Consider the following 26,594-nt stretch of genomic DNA (forward strand, 5'->3'; position numbering starts at 1 on the left):
CATCACCTTGGCACATCTTAGCCTGGGTCTCTGCCCCCTGGAGAGAAGAATGCCGAGCAGTTCTTGGTATTTTTTCTTTCTACATTTTATTATTTCAAACCAGGTGAACAATTCCATAAAACATGTGAAAAAAGCAAGGAAGTGTTCAACACTGAAGGACCCGGGCCTGGGGTGAGGGCATGAGGGGCATGGCCCCTCAGCAGGCAGCGGCGGTTCCTAGGTTAGCGCTAAGGAGCTACATTTAGGTTAATGGAGCCAGGGCCCAGGGCCGCTGGGGCGGGGCCCTCAGTGACATTGGCAGTTGTCTGGAACAGCCCTTGAAACTCAGTTCTGTAGAGGGCAGGGCAGGGGCACCGCCCGCACAGGGGGCAACCAGCAGAGGGATGGGTGTAAACACGCAGACACACTCAAGGCACGGAATCATGGGAAGGGGGTTGGGTGGGTGCTGGTCAGGACCTGACAGTTTTAAATAGTTTTTTTTCTAAAAAGTTTTCTAGGTTTGCAGTCTTCTCTCTCTTTTTTTTTTTTTCCCTTTGCCTTTCTTTTTTTTTAAAAAAAAAAAAAAGCTACGAGAATGAGCCGGTGGACTGTGGTCTCCAGGAATGGTGGCGTCTCACGCTTCTTGTGCTTTTTCCTTTGGGGCCTCCGAGTGGCTTAGGGGAGGGGGTTGGTGGGGGCAGGAGGCTCCCTGTAAACATTTGGACTTGGGTTGGGTCAGGGGCTGGTGCTGGGCGAAGCCAGGGGTCCCAGGCTGGAGAAGTGGGTGCCCCTCCAAACACAGGCCTTGGGAGACTCAGCATGTGCTCCCCTCCCCCATCACAGAACAAGACAACAGTTAAAACCAGAACAGATGCCAGGAGAGGGTACGGTGGCCATTCCCTACACCTGGGATAAGGGCAGGCTTCAAACAGGGAGGCCTGTGGCAACCCTTCCCCCAAGTCTCTGGAGCTGAGGGAGGGGAGAGGGGAAGCCAAGAACAGAGAGAGGAGAGAAGGGGAAAAGCGGCCAGGGGGACAGGCGGGGAGCGTGGTCCTCTTGCCCCCATCTTCCTCAGGGGCTGGGGGGGAGCAGAGTCGGCGGTGGCCCTGGAGGTGGGGGACAGTCAGGGCATGGGTCGGGAGGGAGGGAGGTAGCCAGTGTGTGTCTCTCCTCCCGCCTCCCTAGACAATGACCCTTCTCCTTTTTCCCCACCCACTCGTTACCAGGGACACAGTGGCCGCCCAGAAGCCAGTGTGTGTTGCTGGGTTACGTGGGGGAGGGGAGACTGTAGCACTGGCAGAATCCTCCCCACCTCTCCCAGGGCTGGTGGGGCCAGCCTCAGACCAGGGCCCTCAGATAGGTCCGAAGGGAAGAAAGCAGGGATGAGTGCAGAGCTGGTCATACTGAGTGGCGGGCAGCTGGGGCAGCTGGGCCCCCTCTGTCATCTAGATCCTTCAGGCTAGGCCAGTGGCCTGGTGGGTGAGAAAGTGAGTTTTCTCCAAGGAAAATCGGGACAGCCCTCTAGTTCTGTCCCAGGACACAACCAGGGATTTCTGCTGTCTGGACCAATGGGCAGAACGGAGCCTAGGCTTACCTGTGCCACCTCCTCAGTGCCCTGCACTCGGTCGCCTTCCTGATTCAGCACCTTGTGCCTCCCTCCCCTGCCCTAGGATCTCCTAGAGGGTGTCCAAGTTCACCACCCCCACCTGGACCTTCCCCAGCCCCAACCGTGTCCCTTCTCTGGGCTCAGTGGCCCCACTTTGTTCCTCCCTGCCCGGCCCCCTCTGGCTCACCATCCTGCCAGGCCCCGCTGCCCCTCAGAAGAGGCCGCAGTCCTTCAGGTTGTTCTTGATGATGACATCGGTGACAGCATCAAACACGAACTGCACGTTCTTGGTGTCAGTGGCGCACGTGAAGTGCGTGTAGATCTCCTTGGTGTCCTTGCGCTTGTTCAGGTCCTCGAACTTGCTCTGGATGTAGCTGGCTGCCTCATCGTACTTGTTGGCCCCTGTGGGAGACAAAATGGTGAGGACTCGTGCTGCACGTGCAGCAGGCAGGCCTGTCCCACAGGTAGAGCGAGATTCTATGCGTGTGAACTGACAAGCATATAACGTGTGACAATTGTGAGAGGGCACAGGCACGTCTGAGTGTGCAAAGAGGGGCACCTGATTGTGTGAAGGAGGATGCTCAGTGACGTACAGAGTACATGCCTGAGTGTGTTAAGAAGGGCCCTGGGGTGTACAGACACAAGTATCGATATATAAGCCTGTGAGGCACCAGCCCTTGCGCGTGTCCCACAGTTACCCTTCTGTCCAGCGGGGGGCGCCCGTGGGCCACCTGGTCACCACCAGCTCCTCCCCAGAGGCCCAGACCCCACACCTGTATACTCAGGGAAGCAGATGGTCAGGGGGCTGTGTGTGATCTTCTCCTCGAACAGGTCCTTCTTGTTGAGGAAGAGGATGATGGACGTGTCCGTGAACCACTTGTTGTTGCAGATACTGTCAAACAGCTTCATGCTCTCGTGCATGCGGTTCTGGGAGCAGGACAGCGCCTTCAGCACCAGCCCCCACCCCCACCACTGCCCCCACCCTCCCCCAGTGGCCTCCGGGCCTCTCACCATCTCCTCGTCCTCGGCTAGCACCAGGTCATAGGCGCTTAAAGCTACGCAGAAGATGATGGCTGTGACGCCCTCAAAGCAGTGGATCCACTTCTTCCGCTCAGACCGCTGACCACCCACATCAAACATCCTGCAGACACAGTACCTTAGCTCCAGAGAAGGGAGTTCTGGGAGAAGGTCCCTGCCCCATTTCACAGGTTGACCGACTGAGGACAGAGGCCTGCTCAGAGTATGGCGGCTGCCTCCATGGAATCATCCACGCTGGCCCACCTTACCCCTGGGGTTCTAGGCCAGGGCACGTCTGGCCCAGAAGGGTCAGGCTGGTCAGCAGGGTAGGCTGCCTCCACATGGGGCAGGGTCAGCAGAGGGTGTGAGCTGCTGGCAACCACAAAGCCTTAAGAAACTTCAGAGTGGGGCTGCGGATCCTGGACCAGCCCTCTTTCCCAACAGCCATCGGCAGGCCCTGGAGTGAGGATCTCTTCCCTGTCACCCGCAAGGCTGGCAGCTCCTGCCCCATTACCCTGCCCACATGCTCGCTCACTTGAAGTGTAGGTCTTTGAAGGTGAAGTGCGTCTCCACGATGCCCGTGGTCTTCACGCGAGTCCGCAGCACATCCTGCTGCGTGGGGATGTAGTCACTCTGTGCAATGCGCTCCAGGTCATTCAGGTAGCTGGGATGGGGGGTGGGGGATCAGTGGGGGCCACCGGGCCCCGTTCCCTCCCATCCCCTCATTTCCCAGGCATAGCCCTTGCCTCTTTAACCCTTGCCTGCACTGCATTCACTGCTCAGATGAGGAAACCTGCACTAGCACCCCTGCTTCCTGCCTGTGGAATGCGCCGGGGAGGAGGGGCAGTTCTGTGGCTAGCCAGCCAAGACCCAGCACCCAGGTCTGAGGCAGGCCTGCGTCAGACAAGATCCAGGGTGGTGGAACTACAGGTGAGGGCGGTGGGAGGGGGCAAACTAGTCCTTCAGTGAGAGATCCAGGACGCTAATCGGCGTAATTACGGCACCCGCCACAGAGCAGCCTGGCATGTCCTTCGATGCAGGTTGGGGCCTGCCAGGCCCAGTGGGCTCTTTGCCCAGTAAAATTTGGGATCCTCAGGGGGAAGGCATGAACACTCGCTTGGCGGGGGTCCCAGGGGCTCCTCATTACCAGCTCTCCTAATTAGTATCCAAGCTGCCCCGGCCAAGCCCTGAGACCAGCTCTGCTGCCTGCCTCAATATCCTTGCTGTGTCCTGGGGGTTGGGTCCAGGCCCCCCAGCCACTGCCCAGTACCAGTGTCTTGCTCTTGGGGCAGGGCTGCTGGGGCGAGCCCTTGGCTCCCACCAGCAGCTAGGCCAGAGGGAAATGACCTCAGAGACGCAGAGACAGAACAGAAAAACAGGAAGGGCTATGGGGGACCATGACGCATGTGCTGTGACCTGCAAACTGCACCCTGCCCGCTACTGAGAGCTTCCAGCCCAGAGGTCTCATGGTGGGTTCCCCGTTAGTTTTTCCCTTGTCCCCAACAGGTGGGCTCACCCCAGGGACCCACTGCCCCACAGCAGCCTTGGAGGATTGCTGTGAGGAGGGGCTGCAGTATGCCTGGTCCCTGGAGTTTTCCAATCTGCTGCCCACCTCTGGGTGATCTTGTCATGGCATAAACCTGCCTGGGAGGGCAGGGCCCATGTTCACTGCTGAATCCCCACACCCAGAACAGTGCTGGGCACAAGGTGGGAACTTAATGTTGGGGAGTGAAGAACAGGGATAAGGATGGAGGAGTGGGAAGTAGCCGGAAGGTGGCCCTACCCTGCCCTCCTTGAGTATCCTGGGCACTGAGATGGCAGTGGTTGATAGGACCCACCCCTCCTTGCCTCCAGGACCCAAAAGCTCTGCTGGCACTGAGCCTGTGACCTCTGGGGAGTCCCCCTGCAGTGTTTGGCTGTGACCCTGCAGCTCCTGTGGGGGGCGTGCACTCACAAGTGCATTCAGGCCCCTGCAGGGAGAGTGGGACGGCTGTCCATGTGACTGGGGCAGGGCTCGGGCGCCATGGCCAGGCAAGACCGGCCTCCCACCCACCTTCACAGAGGTCCAGCCCCTCTCTGGGTGGGCTCAGGATGGGATGGGCAGTGGGACTGGGAAAGCTGTTCAGACAGAGGGACTGGCTTAAGCAGAGGTAGGAGAGGAGAGATGAGAGTACAGGGCCAGCAGCCTATCTGGGTGGCACCATCTGTTTGGATGTCCCTCCACAGCCCTGCACCAGGCCAAACCCAAGATCACCAAGACCTTGGCTGACAGTCAGCAGCTTCATGAACAGAGGCTGGTAGTATCTTTTTAAGGGTGCTCAGGCCCTCTGGTTCAGGCTATAGTCCAGGTCTCCCCACACTGCACCCCCAGCCCAGCCCCTTGGAGTACTCACTAGGCGGCAGAGTCGTTGAGCTGGTACTCCCGCGAGCGGCCAAAGCAGGCCTGCACACCATGGTCAGCCCAGAGCCTCCGGATGACACCGGACAGATCCTCAGGGAGCACGCCCTGCTCCTCAGCCGTGCACGACAGTGCAAACAGCTGCCTGGCGTCGTCCTGGGCACAGCAGTGAGTGGTCAGCTAGTCGCAGGAGCACACCCCCACCCCACCTGTCAGAGGCAGGGAGGCCTCCGGAATGAGGCCCAGATTGGGGTGTTCTCAGCTTCCCCAGGACAAGACTTGCCCTGAAGCCTTATGGGAGGGAGGCAGGGTTGGGGAGTCCACGTACCGCACGGGAGGGGTCGGCAAAGTCAATCTGCAGATTGCCCATGGCTTTAACAATGGCCATGATGGACTGGATGGTGTTGCTATAGACGACTGCCCGGTACTGCCGGCATTCCTCCTCTGAGTAGCCATCCTCATGGATGATCCTGGCAGCCAGGAGTCAGGGGTTAGGGTGTACAGGGCACAGGGACCTCACATGGCTGCCTGGGGCTGCTGGGGCCTGGAGAGACCTACTTCAGAAAGGAGGAAACTGGACTTCCCTGGTGGCGCAGCAGTTAAGAATCCACCTGCCAATGCAGGGGACACGAGTTCGAGCCCTGGTCCGGGAAGATCCCACATGCCGCGGAGCAACTAAGCCCGTGCACCACAACTACTGAAGCCCGCGTGCCGCAACTACTGAAGCCCGCGTCGCCTAGAGCCTGTGCTCAGCAACAAGAGAAGCCACTGCAATGAGTAGCCCGTGCACCGCAATGAAGAGTGGCCCCCACTCGCTGCAACTAGAGAAAGCCCGTGCGCAGCAACGGAGACCCAATGCAGCCAAAAATAAAATATAATATTTTATATATATAATAAATATAATATAATAAAATTAAAAAAAAATAGAAAGGGGGAAACTGCCTGTAAACCACTGGGACCTGAGGATGGATGCTGCCTCTGGGAAGGTCCTGGACCTGGCTAACATGGCTGGGCCTATACTTGGGCTGGGTATACTGGACCCAGTACAGGCCTAGAGGAAGAAGAGGGGAAATCAAGGTTTGGAGGCTGCCTCCCGCACACAGCACTTACTTCATCTGCTTGACAATGGTGCTCTTCCCTGACTCCCCAGCACCTGGAACAAAGGGCACAGTTGGTCAGGGAGCAGGCCCAGTGGGGTTACAGAGGTAAGTCAGTCACGTGGCCTGGAGGCAGAACTCACCCTCCCCATCAACTGCACAGTGAGATGGAGGCAGTCGGGCCTGGTGGGCAGCAGAGCTACCAGGGGTGCAGCTGGCAGGGCCACAGGGGTGAAGGCAACCTCGGCCACCTGGATCCCATGGTGGACTCACTCCAGGCCTTCGCTTCCCACAAGGTCCATTGCCCACCATGGCTCCCCACTGCCCTGGTTGAGTTCAGGGGCTTCGGCTGGAGACTTGAGGCTCAGGAGTCACCTTGTCAACCTCACACATGCAGGTTTGCCACTCTGCGGCTAGTGCTCCCCAACATGGCGCCTAGGCACAGCTAGCAGAGGAGCCCTGCTCACTCCAACGGGGCAGCAGCCCTCTCTCCCTCCACTCTGAGCTGCAGCTGCCAAGGGGCCTGGATCCGGGCATGGCGTCATACCCTTGACTCCCAGACATGGCCCAAGGCCCAGCGCCCTGCTCACTGGGCCCATGTCTGCTCTGAGTAGAGCCCCATCCTGTATTTCTTTGGCCATTGCTGAGGGATTTGCTGGCACTGTCTCTTGTGACTGTCATAGCAGCCCCAGAGATAGGTACTGTTTCTCCCATTTTACAGACAAGGACACTGAGGCTCAGAAAATTAAAGTCTTGGCCCAAGATCACGTAGCCAGGATTCAGAAAGGCAGGGAGACATGTACGACGATGACGCCTGGCCTGCCCAGCCCTTCTCAAAATGTGGCTCAGATGCTGCAGGACGATGCCTTGGAAGGGTGTTTTTTTTTGTTTGTTTTTATCTTTTTAAAAGCAGATTCCCAGGCCCCATCCCAGACACACAGCCAGATCTCGAGGGGTGCAGCCCAGAAATCTGCATTCCCCAGGGAGTCTGCAGGGAAGTGTGAGACCACTCAACTCCTGGCTGGGGGATGGATGGGGTGGAGGCAGGGTCTCACCTCTTCCCTTTGTGGCTCGCTCCCTGTCCTGAGCTCCAAGTAGAGCGCACCTCAGCTTGGCCTGGCTTTCCCTCCCAGCCTTTGCCCAGACTGTTTGCTCTGCCCCGTCACCGCCAGGCATCTCCTCTTGCCAACTCCAGGCCTTTGCCCATGCAGTTCTCTTTGCTGGGCACAGCTGCCCCATGCCCCACCTACGTGTGTCCCAACCCTCCTGATCACTGTGGCGGGTCTGTCCCTCTGAGCAGCTCAGCAGGGTGTGTGGTGGGGTCTGTGGGGAAGTCACACTTGAGGACTCTGGCTCCCATATCCCTCAGCGTTGGTTAAGACAACCTCAGAGGATGAAGGGGCTAACACACAAACTACCACAAGCAGCAATAACATCAGCAATGATGATCACGGCCGAGCTGTGAATAGTGCTCCCTGTGTGTCAGATGCTGTTCTACGCCTATCACGCCCACTAAGTAACCTCACAACAAGCCCCGGGGGTAGCTCTACTCGCACCCCTACCTCGCAAATGAGGAAACTGAGGGACTTCCCTGACAGGCCAGTGGTTAAGACTCTGTGCTTCCAATGCAGGGGGCACGGGTTCGATCCCTGGTCGGAGAACTAAGATCCCGCAAGCTGCAGGGTGTGGCCAAAAAATAATTTTTTTTTTTTTTTTTTTTTTTGTGGTACGCGGGCCTCTCACTGTTGTGGCCTCTCCCGTTGCAGAGCACAGGCTCCGGACGCGCAGGCTCAGCGGCCATGGCTCACGGGCCCAGCCGCTCCACAGCATGTGGGATCTTCCCGGACCAGGGCACGAACCCGTGTCCCCTGCATCGGCAGGCGGACTCTCAACCACTGCGCCACCAGGGAAGCCCCCAAAAAATAAAATTTTTAAATTTAAAAATTTTTTTTATAAAAAGGAAACTGAGAGAGGCTGCTGTCACATGGTTATAGCCCCTCTGCAGGTGGCCCACCCTGCAGCGTTGCATGCCTGGTACTGTGGCTGGGCCACACAGTCCCTGCCACTGGGTTTACTTCCCAGGCAGACACAGGTCTGAGTCTCTGCAGTGCCCTCCGAGAAAGCAGCAGACCCTGCTGAGGCCCCTGCCTGCATTCCCCCTACCTCCCACCCCAGATCCACACTGACCAGGAGGAAACCGAGGTGCAGCTGCGGGCTTCACAGCTGTGAGCCTGGGCATGTCCACAACCCAGGGACCTCCCTGAGAAGGCCTCACAAACGCCACCAGTTGCCTGGAATCACTGGGCTTGACTGTCCCAGGCCTGCCTCCCAGGATAGGGGAGCACTGGGGGTGGCACAGATGGGCAGGCTCTGGGCAGGCTGGGGCACGAGCCCCTCTATCGGTCGGCCCCTGGGCACTAGAGGCCCCAGTCCCAGTGCATTCCCCTGGGTGTGGGCTCTGGTCAATGGCAGCATCCCTCCCTTTCCCTTGGGCTGTGCATGGCAGGGGAACAGCTAGGACCCCTCACACTAACACTTCCCACCTGCAGAGTGGGGACATGGGGAGAGGGCCTGGGAAGGCCTGATGGTGATGCCTAATCACTGAGGCCCTTTCCCTAGGGCCCAGAATATCCATGGGGCAGGGAGGACAGCACTGGACTGGCTAACCACGAGGGCCAGGTGACCGCCTGGCTGTCCTTCCCACCTAGTCACTTGCTCCCACAGAGCAGGAGGGAGGGAGCATCCTGGAGCAAAGGAAGACCCAGGAGCCACAAATCTCAGCCAGTGCAAGAGTGGAGGCCAAGGATACAAAGTGATGGGTCAGATCGGTCATGCCATCCCCAGCCAGGCGAACTGAGATTCAGAGCAGGTAGATCTCCAGGGCGTAGGGGACCACAGGTGAGGGTGACTTTGGGACCACCATCCACCTGAGGCATCAGTCTCCTTGTCTGGCCCTTTGATTACTCTCTTGGTAAAGGGTGTGGGCCACTCCATGACCCTGCCCAGAGATGGGGATGACAGCACAAACTTGCTTTGCATCTGATTTGCCTAGCCGCGGCAGGCCTGGCAGACACTGAGGTTCCCTTCCCTGTCCCCTTCAAGCCTCATTCTCCCTTCCTCTCCCTTTAAAGAGTTAGGAAGACATTCTCTGCCCCCAGCAGGGGTCATTGCAGAACAACTCCCATTTGACAGGTGGACAAACCAAGGTCATGGAGCCCCCATCTCTGGACTCAAAGCAGTCCCGTTGTTCTTCCAGCAGCTGTGACTCAAGAGGGAAGGAGTTAAGTGGCAGGACAAGGGTGTGATGCTGGCAGCCAAGCAGAAAGCAGGGGAGAACACCAGGACAGAATCAGAGGCATGGCCCAGGAGCAGCTACAGATCAAGGGACAGAGGTGGGTGGGGCCAAAGCATGATATCCAGGTGGACACCCTGGTTCTCGGGCAGCCCACAAGCTAGATGCCCCAGAAACTCCTTTTCCATCGGGGCCTGATGATGTTCCCCTGTTAGATAGGCTGGTACCTGGAGCGGAGTTTGCTTGTACCTTGCTAATCCTGGGCACCCAGTTCTCCCCACCCAGCCCTGCACCTTCCCTTCAGAGAAGGGGGCTTCACTAGCTGGATCCGGATTGCTGCAAAGGTGCTGGGTGGGGGGAACTCAGCCAGTAGAAGGTGCCAGGAGTCTCCTACCCACAACAGGCCCACCAGGCGTTCCTTCTCCAGCTGAGACCAGAGGGACTCACAGAGGATCCCTGGGGTGCCCTCAGTGTTCCCACAGGGCCATACCTCTTCCCACCAAGGAAGAAACCTCTGCAGCCCTTGCCCTGGGGCGCAGCTGCTGGGCTCCCAGCGGGCAGGCAGTAATTGCCGAGATGTGCTGGGCGACAGCGGCTGCTCTGCATTAGAACATCTGCTTCCACTCTGGGAGCGCTGGGCCCCAATGGAGGAGGGAACAGATGGGGGAAGGGAGAAACAACGGCTCCACCCGCCTGAACAAGGCCAGCAGGGCCTCTGCAGCAGAGACAGGGCCACTGGTCCAATGGCTTGATGCTGATCCCAAGCCCCAACATCAGGTCTCTGCTGTCGTCTATCTTGAACCCTCTTCCTCCCAGACAAGGCTTTGTCCTGCAGGGATTCCCTGACATGCCGCTTTCCTCTCTGGCCCCACTTTCTCTTCTGCAGAAGCTGTGAAGCCTCGAGTAACCAGCAGGCCCATCTCTCACTTTCAGATCCTCTCCCAGAGGGAGGTCCAGACCTGCCAGAGCCCTGGTGTCCACCCCGATTCTCCCTGAGATCTCCAAGAGCTGCAGCCCTATCCTGCCCTTCCTCTGGCACCTCATCTGTGAAACAGGATACCACCATTATCTCGTCCGAGGAGATGGGTGAGTGCCCGGCACACGGTGAGCATTCAGATCAAAGTAATTATCGCTATTTCTTTTACCCTTTGGAAGATGACAGATTTCCCCAAACCTCTCATTTCCTGCAACCCACAGTGACCACGCTGCATAGGTCACTGCAACCGCAGCCTGCAGAGGGGCCTGCTGTGACCATCTCATTTTGAAGGTGAGTTTCTGAGGCTTTCAGACAAAGCACAGCACAGGGCAATGACCAGTGGCTAAGAGGCTGACTCAGCAGTGGTGGTTCCCTGGCGGGACTTGTGTAACCTGGGACCAGAGTCAGAGCCACTCACTCCTTTGCTGGCTTTTTGCTCTTAGTTGTCACTTCCCTTCACAACCCGGCACTTCTCCACAGCGGGGTACTCCTTCCCGCCCAGCAGCCTCACCGCAGACACTGCTCACTGGCTCTCCTCATCCAGAAGGCTGGTGGGCTCCCCTGGAACATGTGGGGCTTGGGAGAGCAGCCAACTGACGTGGCAGGCCTGAGGGCAGAGATTCTCAGAAGCGGCAGTGGCTGGGACCACAGGGTAGACGGGCAGCAGCCCAGCTCAAACCCACAGCATGGGCCCGCCCCCTAGCCCCCACCGCCCCCCTCCCAACCCCCTCCCCCGGCCTACCCTGGGGGGGGCACTGGGGGAAGGTAGGGGTGAGCCCTGGGAAGCCCACCCCGAAGGCAGCCCTGGCACCACCTCCCACGGTCATCCCAGGAAGGTGCCACGTCTCCAGCGCAGCCTGCGGTTCTGGGGCCCCATAGCTCCCGCCTCTCCCCTGCAGCCTTAGGGTCCCGCCCCGCCACCACCAGGGGGAGCCCGTCAGCCAGAGGCCCGGTGGAGGAGGTGGGGGTTGGGCGGCGCAGAGGAGCATTGGTTTCTGGAAAGCAGCCGCGGCTAGGGGCAGCTGGGGGAGGTGCCGCAGCCACGGGCCCCTCCCGAGCCTGGGAAGCCCTCGGCCGCAGAGACGCGGCACGCCAGGGAACAATGGAGACGGCAGGGAGGGGCAGACGGCCCGGCCAGACAAAGGCCCTCCAAGCCCCGCCCCTGGCGTCTCTTCCTTCCTCCAGGTGCTGCTCTTTGGCCCCCTCACTCCCTCCAAGGAGGCTCAGCTGGGGTCTGGCACTGTGAGGGGCCGGGCAGTGGGTCTTGGATGGACCCTGTGACACCCCCCACCCACGTGCGTGGCCTTGGCTTCCTCCAGGTGCCCCAACAAACCCGGAACCTCCCTCCCTCCGGTCTGCCACTTGGGAAGCCTCCAGCGGCTTCCACAGCTTCACGATGCCCATCAGGGAAGCACCAACACAGGGCTTGGCCTGCTACTGCCAAGTCAGAGCTCTCTGTGCAAGGGAAATAGGCCTCGGGTTCTGCCAGACATGGAGAGGGCTTTCCAGGACAGGGCTGTGTCTCCCTCAGTGGGGCCCTGCCCACTGTACAGAGGGAAACTGAGGCACCGCGTAAGGAAGGCCACCCTGGAGGAGAGGAGGCCCTGAGACCTGTGCACTGTTGGCCACTCAGGCTACAGGTCTCACCCTCCACAGGAGCCAGGCGGTGTTGGACAGGGCCCAGGTCATACAAGGAGCCAGGCCATTGGCACACCCCTCTTCTTGAGGCTTCTTCATTTAAGGAATCGCTTTGCTGTTTTCAAAGAATCTGAATAACCCCCACCTTTCTTCCTGATTCACTGTGGTAGACCCTGGGTGAGATGCCCATGCCTGGGCCTCAGTGTCCCCATCTATGAAATGTACCCCTCAGGGGAGTGTGCCAAGCCCAACGCCTGCCCTGAGCAGCCTCCCTTGGGTCCTCACACCCACCCCAAACTGTCCAGCCCAAGCGGGCAGTTTGCCTATGTGCTCACAAGCCATGGACCGTGCTGAGAATCAAGAGATCACAGCTCCCAGCACTGGGCACAGAGAGAGGAGAGGACAGCCTGAGGTCACACAGTGAGGAAGACGGGGGAGTGGGCGCTCTGGGCCCCGAAGTCTTGACAGGCCGTGAAGATGCATGTTCTCAGCTTTGTGTGTGGCCTCATGGCCCACCGACGCCTTGATGCTTTTGCTGCTTCTGCTCTAGCTCTCCTAAGGCTTTTAGGCTCCTCAGTTCCCTAGGGCCTGGCCTGACAACCCAGAGCAAAACCCTGGGAACCTCCGTGGGGGAAGGCAAGGCAAGAAAACTTGGATTTTGGAGGCCAAGTCGCATGAGGACCGGCCTCACTACGTCTCATGCTGTAGCCAGCCCACACCACAGACATATCAGTGTCCACACAGTACCGTGCACGGGCTTTGCTCTTAGTGGGGACCCTCTGCTGAAACACTCTTCCCTGCTCCTCATCTGGACAACTCCCAGTCTTCAGACCAGGCTCAGGGGCCCCCATGCTGGACTCTGACAGCCTCTGAGCTTTCCTCAGGCCTGCTCTCAGTCCAAGCCTGGGGGTTGTGGGAAGCACAAGTGTAATGCTAGGGGAAGAGTGAAGTGCTAAGCTGCCTGACTGTGACCTAAGTATTCCGGTGAGGGGACACGGGCCAGATATATTAGGACGAGGTCACCCCATGGCCACACAGCAGATTTCTGGCTTTAAGCAGGAAAAAGATTCACGCACAGAGTCTTGGGTCCCATCCTCCTGGGCAGATGGTCCCCTTTCAATCTCCTAAAAGAAGAATTGAGGCCCCCCAGGCATATGCAGAACACACGAGCACCCAGAGCATCTGCCTGTCATCCTGACTGAGCAGTTCTTGCCAACTGGGCACAGGCTCCTGAGGGGTGACAATAGTTGGGGGCAGGTGCTCAGGGTCACTACCTGGGTCGCATTTTGGTGTCTCCACTTATTGGATAAGTCACATGATGTCCCGGACCCTCCGTTTCTGCATCAGTGAAATGGATGTAATGTCAGTCCCAGCCTCGCAGGGTTAAATACGATGAGACCCAGCCCTACACGATAGTCATCAATCAGAGGCAGCTGCTGTTATCACCAGAGGGGAAACTGAGGCCCAGCGAAGGCACCCCCAGGCCCAGTGACTAATGGGGTGGGGGGACTCCTTAGGCTGGATCAAGGGCCCCTCTGTCTACCCCCAGGCAGGGGAAACCCAGAGTGAGCTAATCCCGGGGCTGCTGCTCCGTTTCCGGGTATTCATCTGGGCCTGCAGCCGGCCTTCCGGCTTTGAAGGGCAATGGCTGCTCGGGAACACAGAAGCAGCCCTCTGCTTTCCTGCTAGCCCCCCTGCCGGCGTCCCTCTCCCAGCCACCACTTCCTGTGGTCAAAGGAGGGGCCTGGAATCCTTCTCAGAGGCGCCACCTTCTCTGAGATCTTGGGCCCAGTGGTTGCTGGGACAGGACAAGGGACAGAGCTGTCTAGATTGACTCCAGCCCAGTGACTACCAGTAGGGTCGCCCACAGGGATATGCAGATGAGCCTGCACAGGTGGGGCTCACCTTCTAAATCCCCCAGTTGACCTGGCTCACACTCCCAACCCCAGTGCAGAGTGTGAGCGGCTCTCTAGCCTCTTCCCCTTTTGGGCTCCTCCTCCTCCAGCTGCTTCCTCCTTTTCCTCTGGTGTGGACACCACTTCCCTGAGAGGCCCAGCCCTGCCATGCAGACTTCACTGCCCCTCCTCCAGCCCGGGGCACAGTAGGTGCTGCCATCAACACCCCCTCTGGATATTCTGAGGCTGTAGCAGCCTTGGCACCCCGGAATGCTCCGAGCCATAAGGACACCTTCTCACCTAGAGGTGATCCCACCTCTAGGCTTTGGCTCAAACTGGCCTGGCATTTACTGCCAAGCCTTGGAAGTGTACCCAGAAGGCCAACACTGAAGGTCCAGCCCAGTTTAGGGAATGTGTGGTTATTCCAGGGAGATTATTCCTCCAACCACCAAGATGGCCATAGCCCCAAAAGCAGCATGGGGTGAGGGTGGAGTGTTTGGGGTTTAGTAAGAACAAGAGCTACAGGCTAGAGAGGCTGGGTGGGGCTGGGCAGAGGGGGCCCCACCCTGCACCTGTGGCTGAGGGAGGGGCTGCCTGAGAGCAGCAGGTAGTAGGGCCACCATCAAAGGGCCTAGTCCTTGCCCTCCCCAGGGCATTCTTAGGCAGGCCCATCAGCTGTGGCCTGGCCAGAACCTGTTAACTCCTTTCCCCCACTGAACTTTTAGGTTAGGACTCCTGCCCTGAGATACTGGGAAGGTGAGATAGAAGCTGGCCTGCCCCCTGCCCCCATCCTGCTGGGGAGACAGCACTTAGGCTCTGGGTCGGACTGTCTCGTCCTCTGCTGGGGATGTGGTGAGGCAAGCCCCTGGTCCCTCAGAGGCTAAGGGCTTATGTGGACAAAGCTTCCTCCATCCTGTTCCTGCCAAAAGAATGGGTGGCTTCTAGTGATAGAGACCGAGAGAGACACATCTAGGGACTTAGATCGAGGGCAGGTTGTACAGGACCAGTGTGCCTGCCTCTGGCCCAAGCTGTCCCAAGTGCCAGCCCCTGCTCTGCTGGAGCCTAGGGACCTCACTGGGATCCCATCAGGCCCCACCCCCAGCGCTACCTGCTGTCACTTGCTGGGCAACTGGGCAATGTTTGCAAGCCTGGATATCAATGATGTTACCCAGTGACCCTGCAGCTCAGGCCAGCCCAGGGCCAACCCTGGGCCAACCCAAAGAGGTCCTTGACCATGCCAGTCCCCATCTGGCAGCCTAGGCTCCAAGTCAAGCACAGTGGGTGGCCTAACGCTGCCTCAGGGCCTGGCATGGAAGCCTGAGCTCACCAACTGGCATGGAAGCCTGAGCTCCCCGACTGGCTTCCAGCCACAATGGCAAGCATTCCCTCTGTCCTTACCACCCGCTCTGACCTCTGTCTGGGGTTCTCCAACCCCCAACCCTCCTGGGATACCCTCAGCTGAGCTCCAGTGTCACTTCCTTTGCAAAACCGCCCTTATTCACCCAGTCTCCCAGCTCAGGGGTATCACTTGAAGGACCCAGTTTCACTCTTATCCTAGAGGTACAACTTTTCATGTTGGCTGCACCAACAGTGGAGTCATGGGCAGGGGCTGAGCCCAGGGGGCCTGAGCAGGACCTAGGCAGAGGAGGTCAGAAATGGCTTAGACCCCTACTCACTCCCTAACTTGGTAGCCCCAGCACTGCACTACCAACTCAGGAAGACAAAGCCTGGCTTAGCCTGGGGGAGGGGTGGGAAGAAGAGACTCAGAGGCCCAAGCTGTCCCGCCCCCCATTCAAGTGCTAATGAGCTCCAGCCCAAAGGCAGGATAGCAGGATAGCGGGATGGTGGGATGGTGAAGGCTATGGGGAGAATAGGGAGGCTGGAGGCTGGAGGCTGGCCTGGGTACCAGCCCACGTGGTACCCAGGGCCCTGCAACACCCCCAACCCTAGACCCCCCAGGAAGGGGCTCAGTCCCCAGAGGTTGGGCCTAAGGTCCCCAGGACAGTGTGTCACTCCAGATGGCACTCAATGTCTGCAAGCCTCAGTCTCCCGCTTGCTGTGAGCAGCTGCCTAAGGGAAAGGAAGGGGGTTCCCAGGGTCTCCATACTGTGGCCAGGCAGCCTCCAGGCTGGGGAGATCCCTCCCCACCAAACTCTCAGCTCTGCAGGAGTCAGCAGAGGGTCCCCCACCTGTTTTCACACCCCCAGACTTTGGTGTACTGTCCCCACAACACCTGTGGCTGTAGGCAGGCACCGTGTCCCAGGTTATGGATGGAGAGCGGGTCACCTACTAGGATTTCACCTGTCACTGGGTTTCTCAGCCAGTACACTAGGTGGAGCTGGGATTTGAACCTAGGTCTGTGTGACCCCAAGAGCCAGTCTAAGGAGGGTGAGCCCTCCTCCCCACAGGCCAGGAAGCACCCACCCAAAGGCTTGGGAACCGAGTTGGTCCCTCTGCCCCCAATGCCTGACCCTGGCAAATGTTGCTAATTTTTCAAGGCCATCCAGAGGACCCCTTCTCCAGGAAGCAACCCCCTTGCATTCATAGGCATCATTAGACTCTACCCATTACCCAGCCAGCCAGGATCCTGGGCTAGCCCTTCCCACTAACTCCAGCTACACCAAGCCCCAAGCAGCAGCCCCAGAATTATTTATCCCTGTTCACGGATGTCCGCAATAGTTTCACTCTTTCCATACACACTGAATAGGCACCTACAGTGTGCCAGGCCCCTTGTGAGAGACACAGACGGGACAAAGGTCACAAAACTGCCTTCCTTTTCATTTGATGAACTTAATTGAGCCCATGTATGTGCAGTCTCTGCACTGGCCAGGCCAAGAACTTCTGCAGCATTACTCTGGTCTGAGCCACATGACTACGGGGCAGCTCCAGCCCTAAGAGCTAGACAGCCTCTACTGAAGTGGCAGAGACAGCGGGCCTGCAACAGTCCCCAAACAGCCTGAGCTGAAAGGAAGAATGTAAAGCCAGTCTCCCATATGAACAGTTGGAGTCCCTACGGTGTGCTGTGCCCTGTGACAGGCTGCACACTCGTCAGCAAGAGATCTGCATGGAGTGGGATAAGGGCTGTCTCTGAGGTGCCAGCATAGCCTGATGAGACCAGGAGGAAACAGCCTGAAGAACTTTTCCCTCAGTCTCCCCACTCCCCAGTCCTGGTCATTGGCCCTACACTGAGCCCTTGCCACCTGCCCATGATATGGCAGGCGATGGCTCGGTGACCGCCATCTTGCTTCTCCATCTACCCATCCCCAAGACCAAGTTCACACCAGTAGCACTTCTTTCATTCAACAAACAGACAAGAAGCACCCAATAGGTATCATGCTCCATGCTGGCACAGAAGGCTCAGAAATGAACAGGATGCAGCCCTGCCCCTGTCGCAAGGGAGGGCAGCTGTGACACGGACAAATACCACGCTCTGATGGGGGTAGTGCTGGGGGTGGGGGGGGCGGGGGGCAGAGGAGCCTTGGAGAAGGGGGTCTGTCAAAGAAGGATCCTGGGGGGGCGATACCTGAGCAGAGTCTTGAAGAAAGATCAAGTAGGAGTGAAACGGCGGAAAAGTACATCAAGTGAAGGGAACAGATACAAAGTCCCAGGGGCAAGAGAGAACTGCTGTATTTATACCCTGAAGCCTTCCTGGGGCCAGCGATGGGCACCGTCTCTCCTTTCTCTGTAGACTGCCCACACGAGCCCAAATAAATCAAAGTCACTCTCTAAACACACACACTCTGGTTTACTTTCCCCTAAATGCCCAGCCTGAGGCCCCAAATTCTACCTGGGGATAGCTGGTCAGTCAAGTTGAACTGGGTGGAGGCAGGGGTATTGCTGAAGTAGGGCTGGTATCGGCAACTCTGCTCCCCCTACCAAGCTGCCAGAAAAAACCCTCTCACCAGTTAGTGTGTATCACATCTGCCTTTGCCCCAGTGACTGTGACAGTGACTATGCCGGCTTGCTGGCAGGGCAACCCAGGACGGGAAGGAGCCAGTATGCGGGTGGGGCAGCAGGAGTGGTTCTGGCTGGGAGGCAAAGCTGGCAATTGCCCAGCCTGAGTTCCGTTGCCTGGACAGGTCTTTCCGCTACATGGGACAGGCACCCAGCTCTCTGAAGCTGCCTCAGCTAGGCTCCCATCACCTCCTTGTACCTGGATAGGAAAGGGATGGCCAGCCAGGATCCTCCTCCAGGCAGTCCTGGCAGATTGAGTCCTCAATTTCAGGCAAAGTTTGGTCTCCCAGCCCCTTACAGTGCATCCTCTGCAGGGTCTTAGCCCCCACTCCCCACTCCCAACAGGAACCTCCACGAGGTCCCTGTTGCCCCCATCCTGGGCACAGCACTCCTCTGGCCCAAACCCAGGAAGCCCATTTCACAGAGGAAGCAAAGGCCAGAAGGGCAGAATGCTGAGATGGACTCCCCAGTCTAGAAAATGCTGAGCATTTCTAGGGGGCCCTGCACCCCTGGTTGCTGCCGGCCCAGCATGGGAGGGGTGGCCAGGCCTAAAACCTGAGCCGGGCTCCAAGGAGCAAGACTGGTGGGTGGGTTGGGGTCAGGACACAGAACAGGCCAGGAGCCCCATGGCCCAGTCCCACATCTTCTCGAGCACTGCCATAACTGCAATCGGCCTGGGAAGGGGCTGGCTAGAGACCCCCTGGCCGGGCACTGGGAGGCAGCAGTACCCTCCCCAGGCCCAGCGGGCAGCAGCGATGGGCATTCCGCCGCGTCGCCACCCACTCGTTGCTGCCGCTGCCTCACTCGCAGCAGAGACAGGAAGAGGCAAGCGCCCAACGCAAAACAGCCCAGGAGGCTGGGCCGCCGCCCCTTCCCGCCCCTTCTCTTCCTCCCCGCAGTGGCAGAGGAGCGGATGCCATTTTGAAACCTCCGGGGCTGTGCCCCTGAGGCCAGGCCCCCAGGGACAGTCAACAGATGGGCCCAGGATGGAAGACACGCTGTCCCTCGGCCATACGCTCAGCATGAAAAGCCCCGCTTTTCACAGCCTGGGGACCCCACGCAGCTCTGGGGCTGAGAGGCCACACCCCCCACACATACAGGTCCAGCCTCCAATGCAGCCGCGAGGGCCTCCCTCACCCCCATGCCTGAAACCCCCCAAATCAGGCCGCCACTGGGCACCACACCTGCTCCCAGGGGGAGGCTGGACTGGGACAACTACCAGGCCCGCAGCGTTTGCACAAATCCACTTCAGATGCCCACCCCCAGCAGGCCCCCAACTACTCAACCAGCTGGTCCACCACTCACAGGGCCTCAAGATCCTACAGGCCCACCCACCCCCGGAGGCCACGTCCCAGGCCTTTGGGCCCAGAAAGGGTGCGGGAAGACTAGCACCTATCAGCATATCTCCTTGGCCCGCCCGCCGGGGGCAGCAATATGTCGGCTGTCTCACCACTTCCACTTCCCCCCACTCCTCAAGCAGCCACCATCTTCCCTGGCCTTGGAGGCGACGCAACCCAAACTCCTCCACACTCCCTCCTACTCCCAGATGCCCCCCTCACTGGCCCAGACAGGGTTTAGAAACTGGGAAACAGATACTCAGCAGAACTCGCTGGGAAGCTTAAGGCCAGGTCCCCTCCCCCAACATGACCAGTGGAGCCTCAGTGCAGCCCCTTAGAGGTCTGGGGCCAGTCTACTCAGCCCGGCCCACCTGGTGTAGGAGGGGTGGGGGAACCTGGAGAAGGCCAGAGTGTGGGAGAGGACTTAAGAGCAGGGGAGCAGAGGGTTTGAGGAGAGATGTGTGCAGAGAGGGAGCTGGTGGGCCAGATGCAGGGAGCAGGGGTCTCTAAAGGTTTGGGGGTTCTGGCTGGAGAGAGAGCTCATAAGCAGTCATCCCACTTGAGAGGTCCCTTGGGGTCAAGGTGCACAGGTGGAGGATATAGGGTCCAGAGTAGGGATGGGGCACAGAGGGGGAAGGAGCGAGTGACTGGGAGCCTGGGAGGGGCCCTGGAGATACTCATGCCCAATAGGAATAGGGGGAGCAGGTGAGGGAACAGGTGGTGCCTGAAGGTGGGGGCCGAGTGGGATTCTGGGGGGTTGGGTAAAGTCTAGGGAAGTATGAGAGGACAGGCAGGGGCTCTGAGGATCTGCGAGGTTGGTCAGCAAGGGTGGCTGGTGCAGAGTTCTGGGCAGCGGGTGTTGGGGCACTGGTGGCTGGATTTGGGGGTTTGGGGTCTGGGATGAGTTGAGGATGTGATCTGAGAGTCTGGGCTATGGATCAGAGGTCTAGGCCAACCCAGAGTTTTGATCCATTATTTGTATGTCCTTGCCAGGTGGGTTTGGGGGGTTCAAGTCCAGGTGTGGGGGTCCAGGCCGAGTCTGAGACTTAGAAGCCCTAGTCCTCAGGTCAAAGTCGGGGATTTGGGCGGGGAATCGGGGGTCCCAGCGCAGGGTGCGGCCTCACCCAACAGCAGCAACTTCACCTCCCGCGCCGCCTTCTCTCCGTCTTCCCGCAGGTTCTTGTCGATCATCTTGGAGCGCTCGGCCGCCGCCTTGTCCTCGGCGCTCACGGTGCAGCCCATCCCGCCGTCCGCCGGCCCGGCCGCTGCCCGGCCCCCACACGGCCCCGGCCCAGCTCGGCCCCGCTCGACTCACTCCGCTCCCGCCGCCGGCCCTCTAAGGGTAGCTCCCAGGTCGGCAGTTCCGAGCGTCTGCGGGCGGTGTCTTCCAGGCCGCCGCGCACCGACCGCAGGGCGGGCGGGGGGTGGGGCCGGAGCGAGTCAGGCCCGGGACGGGGACGGGGCGGGGCCGGAGGTGGGGGCCATAGGAGATTCGGGGCCGGTGATTGGCGAAGGCGAAGCTAGGGCGGAGCGAAGGCGAAGTTAGGTGCGGCCCAAGCTCGGCTCGGGCTGGAGGCGGAGCCACGCCAAGGGATAGCGGTAGGGGTAGAGCCTAGCCCAGAAGGATTGAGCGCAGGGCGGGCTGTAGGCGGGGCCGGGCTCCGATTGGGTGCGGGGCGGCTGGACCTTCGCTGCCCGACGGCGGGGGCGGGCGGATCTCGTAGCCTGAGGATAGAGATCCAGTGCACCTCAGGGGCCGAGCAGGAACCAGTTCTCTGAGCTGGGCGAGCAGAGCAGAGGAGGCGTGTCTTCGTCACTTGTTAAAGTTAATGAACCCAATAAACTTGTTTCAGGATCCACAGAGCCCCGGAGGCTCTCTGGACTGCGGCTTTCTTAGTCTTAAAGCGGGGTTGGCCCCTTCTCTCTCTAGGTTGCAGTTTAAAAAAAGGTTTACTGCCACCTCAACACCTTTGCCCAGGCTGTCTCCCTCAGCTGGGATACCTCCTCTAATCATCCAAGACTTACCCATCCTTCTCTGATCTTCTAGGAGGTATCCTCCTGCAGGTAGTTATCCTGGACTCCATCATGGGACCCAGCAACCATGACCCAAGGGAGAGAGAGAGAGAGAGAGGGAAAGAGAGAGGTGCCACCTGACTTCTGGGAACATAAGTGGCCATGATCTTATGGCCTGTCACCCCTGGACAGTGGCTGCAACCGCATGGCTGGACAAAGGTGGGGTGGAGGCAGCAGCATTTCTAGGGGGACATTTCAGTCTTTCTGATTCTGTTCTCCAGGAGGAGGCCACAGCCCCAACCTCCGATGGACATTTAAAAAGTCTGCCAAGGGTTACCCAGGAAGGTGTCCTGTGTGGCCCTAGTGCCATGAGCTGGGGAGGCCCCAGTCCAAAGACAAGGAAGGTCCACAAAGCCGGGAAAGGAGCTGGCCACCAATGCTTGGTCATCAATGCTTAGCCACCCACAGTCCCCTGTTTAGCACAGACTCCCTCCTTACCACCTTGACACACATCTTGTTTCCACTCCCATTCCTCAGTCTGCTCTCCCTGGAATGTCCATGTGTCCCTCTCTGAATGGCTCCCTTGTTGAGGGGGCATTGGCCTGTAAGTCCTCAAATGGCTCCCGCAGGGCTCCCTCCTGCCTGGAGCCAAAGCTCAGGCAGGCCCTGCCATGAGCACTCAGCGCAACTGTTGAAAACACACAATGCCCACCCAGGGACACAGACATTCAGAGATATGCTCTATACATCCACACATAGGCTCAGCCTCCAAAATGCTTCAAATCCACAGAACACACTGTAAAAATGGGTGCACATGGCCAAGAAAACAGCCTGTCCACACAGACTACAAACCCAGCTCCAAGGTGGGCCTCTTCGCCTGTCAGCCCCGCCCCTCGCTTGAGAGCTGATCCTCCCTTCTTGGGCCTCCCCAGCCTGCTCCTAGCAACAGGCAACAGCTCTAGCAGTTGCCAGGCAACAGCTCTAGCATTTGCCAGGCAACAGGGAGAAACTGTCCGTCCTTTGGAGGCTAGGCTCACCAGAGGTAGGTAGACACAGACCCCAGTCAGTGGAGGCGAGGCAGGACAGGGCCACTGGGAGGCATGGCTTCCCCCAGCCCTAAGCCAGTTCCTGTGGTATTTGCACTCTTCCCACCAGTTAGCCACCCGCTTCCAGTTAAGTGCTCTTCCTACAGAGTCCAGGCACCCCTGCATCCAGTGCTCCTGGCTGCTCCCTCACCATTTTCATGGGGGTCCCCAGGGCTACTGCGAAGTCTCTGTTTGCTCCTCCAGTCACACACCTCCCACTCCAGGGGCTCAGAGCCCCACAGGCCCAACTTCTCCCCCAATCACCAGCCCCATGTCCACCGCTGCTCTGAAGCCCAGACACTTCGGGTACCCCCAATAACCCCTGTTCCTGGGCTTTCCACTTTGTGACCTCCCACCAGCCAGAGCCATGACTCTTGCTCCCCACCCCTACATCCTGTCAGTTTCTTTTTTTTTTTTTTTTTTTTTTTGCGGTACGCGGGCCTCTCACTGTTGTGGCCTCTCCCATTGCGGAGCACAGGCTCCGGACGCGCAGGCTCAGCGGCCATGGCTCACGGGCCCAGCCGCTCCGCGGCATGTGGGATCCTCCCAGACCGGGGCACGAACCCGTGTCCCCTGCATTGGCAGGCGGACTCTCAACCACTGCGCCACCAGGGAAGCCCCATCCTGTCAGTTTCTTGCCCTCCTTAACTCCCCCTCAAATACATCCCTGTTCTCTGTCCCCACTGTCCCTTATTCTAGGCCTCCAGCCTCCTCCCTGGCTCTCCTGTTTCTCTACAATCCATCCTCTACATGGCAGTCAAGGGGATCCTGCTGAAAGAAACCATATCACTCTCTTGCACACAAACCTTCTGTGGCTCCCCAGTACCCTGAGGACAAAGCCCACACACACGGCTTTGGACTGTGCAGGGGCAGAGGTGGCACAGTGGTGACTGACAGCAGGGACTCTGAGGAGCACTCCACAAACCTGCCGGCTGCGTATTACTTTGGACAAGTACCAGAAACGCCTTGTGTCTCAGTTTTTTGTTGTTTTGGGTTTTTTTAATTTTTTTTTTTTAATTTGGCTGCACCGGGTCTTAGTTGCAGCACGCAGGATCCAGTTAGTTCCCTGACCAGGGATCGAACCCGGGCCGCCTGCATTGGGAGCTCCGAGTCTTTTTTTTAATAAATTTATTATTTATTTGTTTGTTTTATTGTTGGCTGTGTTGGGTCTTTGTTGCTGCGCGCGGGGCTTTCTCTAGTTGCAGCCAGCTGGGGCTACTCTTCGTTGCGGTGTGCAGGCTTCTCATTGTCATGGCTTCTCTTGTTGCAGAGCACAGGCTCTAGGCGCGTGGGCTTCAGTAGTTGTGGCGCACAGGCTTAGTTGCTCCGAGGCATGCGGGATCTTCCCAGACCAGGGCTCGAACCCGTGTCCCCTGCATTGGCAGGCGGATTCTTAACCACTGAGCCACCAGGGAAGCCCGGCAGTTCAGAGTCTTAACCACTGGACCACCAGGGAATTCCCATGTCTCAGTTTTTTTAATCAGTAAAATGGACCTAACAGTAATAGCTACCCACTACACTGGCTGAGGTCACGGATAAGGGAGGAAAGGTAGGTAAATGTTCAGAATGTGCATGGTACACAAAACGCCCTCAGTAGGGGTGAGTTGTTATAACAGTAATTTCTTTCTGCCAGGCCCCTTAGGGGCTGTCCCCGACCAAGGCCCACCTCATCTCCCTCCATTTGCAACACACCAGCACTCCAGCCATCTGACTTGCCTTGCTCTCCCCATTCTCTTGCACGTCCCCCATTCCCTTCCCCCACTTCCCTCCTCCCAATCTTTCATTCCCTGGCTGTGAGCTGGGCATCTCTGACTCCCATTGTCCTGGGGCTTCCCCTCCCCAGCCAGATCCCACTATCCCAGTGGTGAGTCTCTCCCACCCACCCAGATCTCTGATTCCAGACCCCTTACAGCATAATCCTTGAGGGCGGCAGGTAAATATTTGCCAAATGAAACGAATGAATCCAAGTTTAACCCACCCCTCCAGGGGTTCCCCCTGGAGCGGGGAGAGGTGTAAACACTAATCCTGCCATCACTATAAAAATACTCAACATAGTTGTTTGTGCAGAGAGGGGAGAAACTCATGGTGCCTGGGAAGGTCAGGGAGCCTTCTTGGTGGAGGTAGTGTGGGGAGTATTAGAGGGAGAGGATCGCTGAGGGAAGTGGGAACAGGGATTGGGAGGGTGGGTTCGGGAACGGGCTGGGGAGAAAATCAACGGTCAGAGCTAGAGAAACACCTGGCTTTGAAGCTGAGGCCACTGAGACCCAGAAGGGGTCAGGACGCAACCACGGTCATCCAGTGAGGGACATCACAGGCATGCTGCTTCCTTTACACTTGGGAACCCAGGAGTCCTTTCATCCTTTCAAGAGACATTGTTCTGGGGGCGGAGGATGGTTGCCCAGCCAGGGCTTCATGGGCACCAGAGGAGGCATGACTTGCGTCTGTGCATGCTGGTCCAGCAGCACCTGAACTAGACCGTAAAGGACAGTAAAATGACATTCAGCAGAACTAAGGATGGCATCCCAGCTGGAATGGAGAAGTGGCAGCTACTGGCTCACCTGGACAGCTACGATAACTTTGAGGCTCACCACAGGCCACAGAGCAGGTCCAGCTTGTGCTGAGCTCCTGTCGTGCACCAGGCTGAACAGGGTGAGGAACGGAGACCCCCTCAGTGGGCGGCGACACCCCGGCCCACAGACTCCAGGAAGGGGAAGCTGCCAGAACTTCCCCAAAGGCAGCTTCAGGCTGGGTGTGTCTGCCCCCATCAGAGTCCAAGAACAGGCAGGACCCCACAGGGATGTCAAGTCCAGGACCCTGGCCACTCCACCTCCATGGCTCTCAGATGGTAGGGAGACCCCAGATAGACCCTGTACCACTAAATCACAGCTTTGCAGATAGGGCCTCAGCAACTTCTGTTTGTAGATCTCAGTGGTCAGAGCTGGCTCCCTCCCTGCAACCCTGAGCCAGGCTCCACCTCCTAGTACATCCCGTGCACTTCCGCTTTCCTGCTTCTGAGCCCAGCAGCACTTCTGAGATTGGAGTCAGCCACCTTGCCCTCTCTGCCCCTTCCTTCCAAACCGCTGTTCCCAGGCTTCTCTCACCCCCAGGGAAACAGTCCCAAGCCTGGCAGGCCTTGGGGTCCAGGGTCCCCTTTCACAGTCATCCACCTCCTTCAATTGGCTTTGGCCTGGAGAACTCAGGGCCCAGCACTCCACGCTCAAGTTTCTGGGGGCTAGGGGATTCCACCTGACACAGGCAGGAGGCTCTGAAAGGAGGAGTCCTCTGTTCAACTACTGTTTGCTGTGAAACTACTGTGTGCCATTGTGCTGAGAACCTTAGGGTGAGGAAGGGAGCTGGGACCCTGCCCTTCAGGAGCACACCAAACACGTAAACAGGGAAATGAACTCCACTGTTCTGGAGTAACTCAACAGGGTGACACGAGAGCCACTGGGAGGTGTATGCAGGAGGAACAGTCCAGGGGCTTCCCTGGTGGCGCAGTGGTTAAGAATCCGCCTGCCAGGGGCTTCCCTGGTGGCGCAGTGGTTGAGAATCCGCCTGCCAATGCAGGACACACGGGTTCAGGCCCTGGTCTGGGAAGATCCCACATGCCAGGGAGCAGCTGGCCCCGTGAGTTACTGAGCCTGTGCATCTGGAGCCTGTGCTCCGCAACAGGGGAGGCCGCGATAGTGAGAGGCCCACGCACCGCGATGAGGAGTGGCCCCCACTTGCCACAACTGGAGAAAGCCCTTGCACAGAAACGAAGACCCAACACAGCCATAAATAAATAAATAAATAAATAAATAAATAAATAAAAAGAATCCGCCTGCCAATGCAGGGGACACGGGTTCGAGCCCTGGTCCGGGAAGATCCCACATGCCGTGGAGCAACTAAGCCCGTGCACCACAACTACTGAGCCTGTGCTCTAGAGTCCGCGAGCCACAACTACTGAGCCCACGCACCTAGAGCCCGTGCTCCGCAACAAGAGAAGCCATTGCGGTGGGAAGCCCACACACCGCAACGAAGAGTAGCCCCCACTCACCGCAACTAGAGAAGGCCCGCGCGAAGCGACGAGGACCCAACGCAGCCAAAAATAAATAAATAAATTTTTTTTTAAAAAAAGGAGGAACAGTCCAAGGAGGGGAACTGTGAATGATGAGAAGGGACCAACCATGTGACAAGCCAAAAGAAGAGAGCGATAGGCAGAGGCGACAGCAAGTGCAAAGACCTTGGGGCGGGAAGGGCCTGAGTGTTCCTGGAACAGAAAGGCCAGCCTGGCCAGAACAGCCAGAGCAAGAGGGACCGGTGTG

At 58.4% G+C, this 26,594-nt stretch overlaps 1 protein-coding gene across 1 annotated transcript; it reads right to left on the reverse strand.

Annotated features, from left to right (window-relative positions):
* Window positions 1-82: 82 nt before the first annotated feature.
* Window positions 83-20,438, reverse strand: GNAI2 (G protein subunit alpha i2). Its single transcript, XM_079712903.1, has 9 exons — window positions 20,314-20,438; window positions 6,111-6,153; window positions 5,329-5,470; window positions 4,996-5,156; window positions 3,138-3,266; window positions 2,597-2,726; window positions 2,359-2,512; window positions 1,773-1,987; window positions 83-1,085 (listed from the first exon to the last, which is right to left on the reverse strand). The coding sequence occupies exons 1-8, from the start codon at window positions 20,429-20,431 to the stop codon at window positions 1,797-1,799; spliced, it is 1,068 nt and encodes a 355-aa protein (XP_079569029.1). The 5' UTR covers window positions 20,432-20,438; the 3' UTR covers window positions 83-1,085; window positions 1,773-1,796.
* Between the last annotated feature and the right edge of the window lie 6,156 nt (window positions 20,439-26,594).

This window comes from Hyperoodon ampullatus (assembly GCF_949752795.1).
Source record: "Hyperoodon ampullatus genome assembly, chromosome: 10".
Lineage (NCBI taxonomy): Eukaryota > Metazoa > Chordata > Mammalia > Artiodactyla > Ziphiidae > Hyperoodon > Hyperoodon ampullatus.

Excerpts from the sequence above, each read along its gene's own strand:
- GNAI2 (XM_079712903.1), bottom strand. The coding sequence starts at position 20,431 with ATGGGCTGCACCGTGAGCGCCGAGGACAAGGCGGCGGCCGAGCGCTCC. Across the intron at positions 2,727-3,137 it reads TTCAAAGACCTACACTTCAA|GATGTTTGATGTGGGTGGTC; the intron begins GTGAGCGAGCAT and ends CTGTGTCTGCAG. Across the intron at positions 1,988-2,358 it reads CTGCTTCCCTGAGTATACAG|GGGCCAACAAGTACGATGAG; the intron begins GTGTGGGGTCTG and ends TGTCTCCCACAG.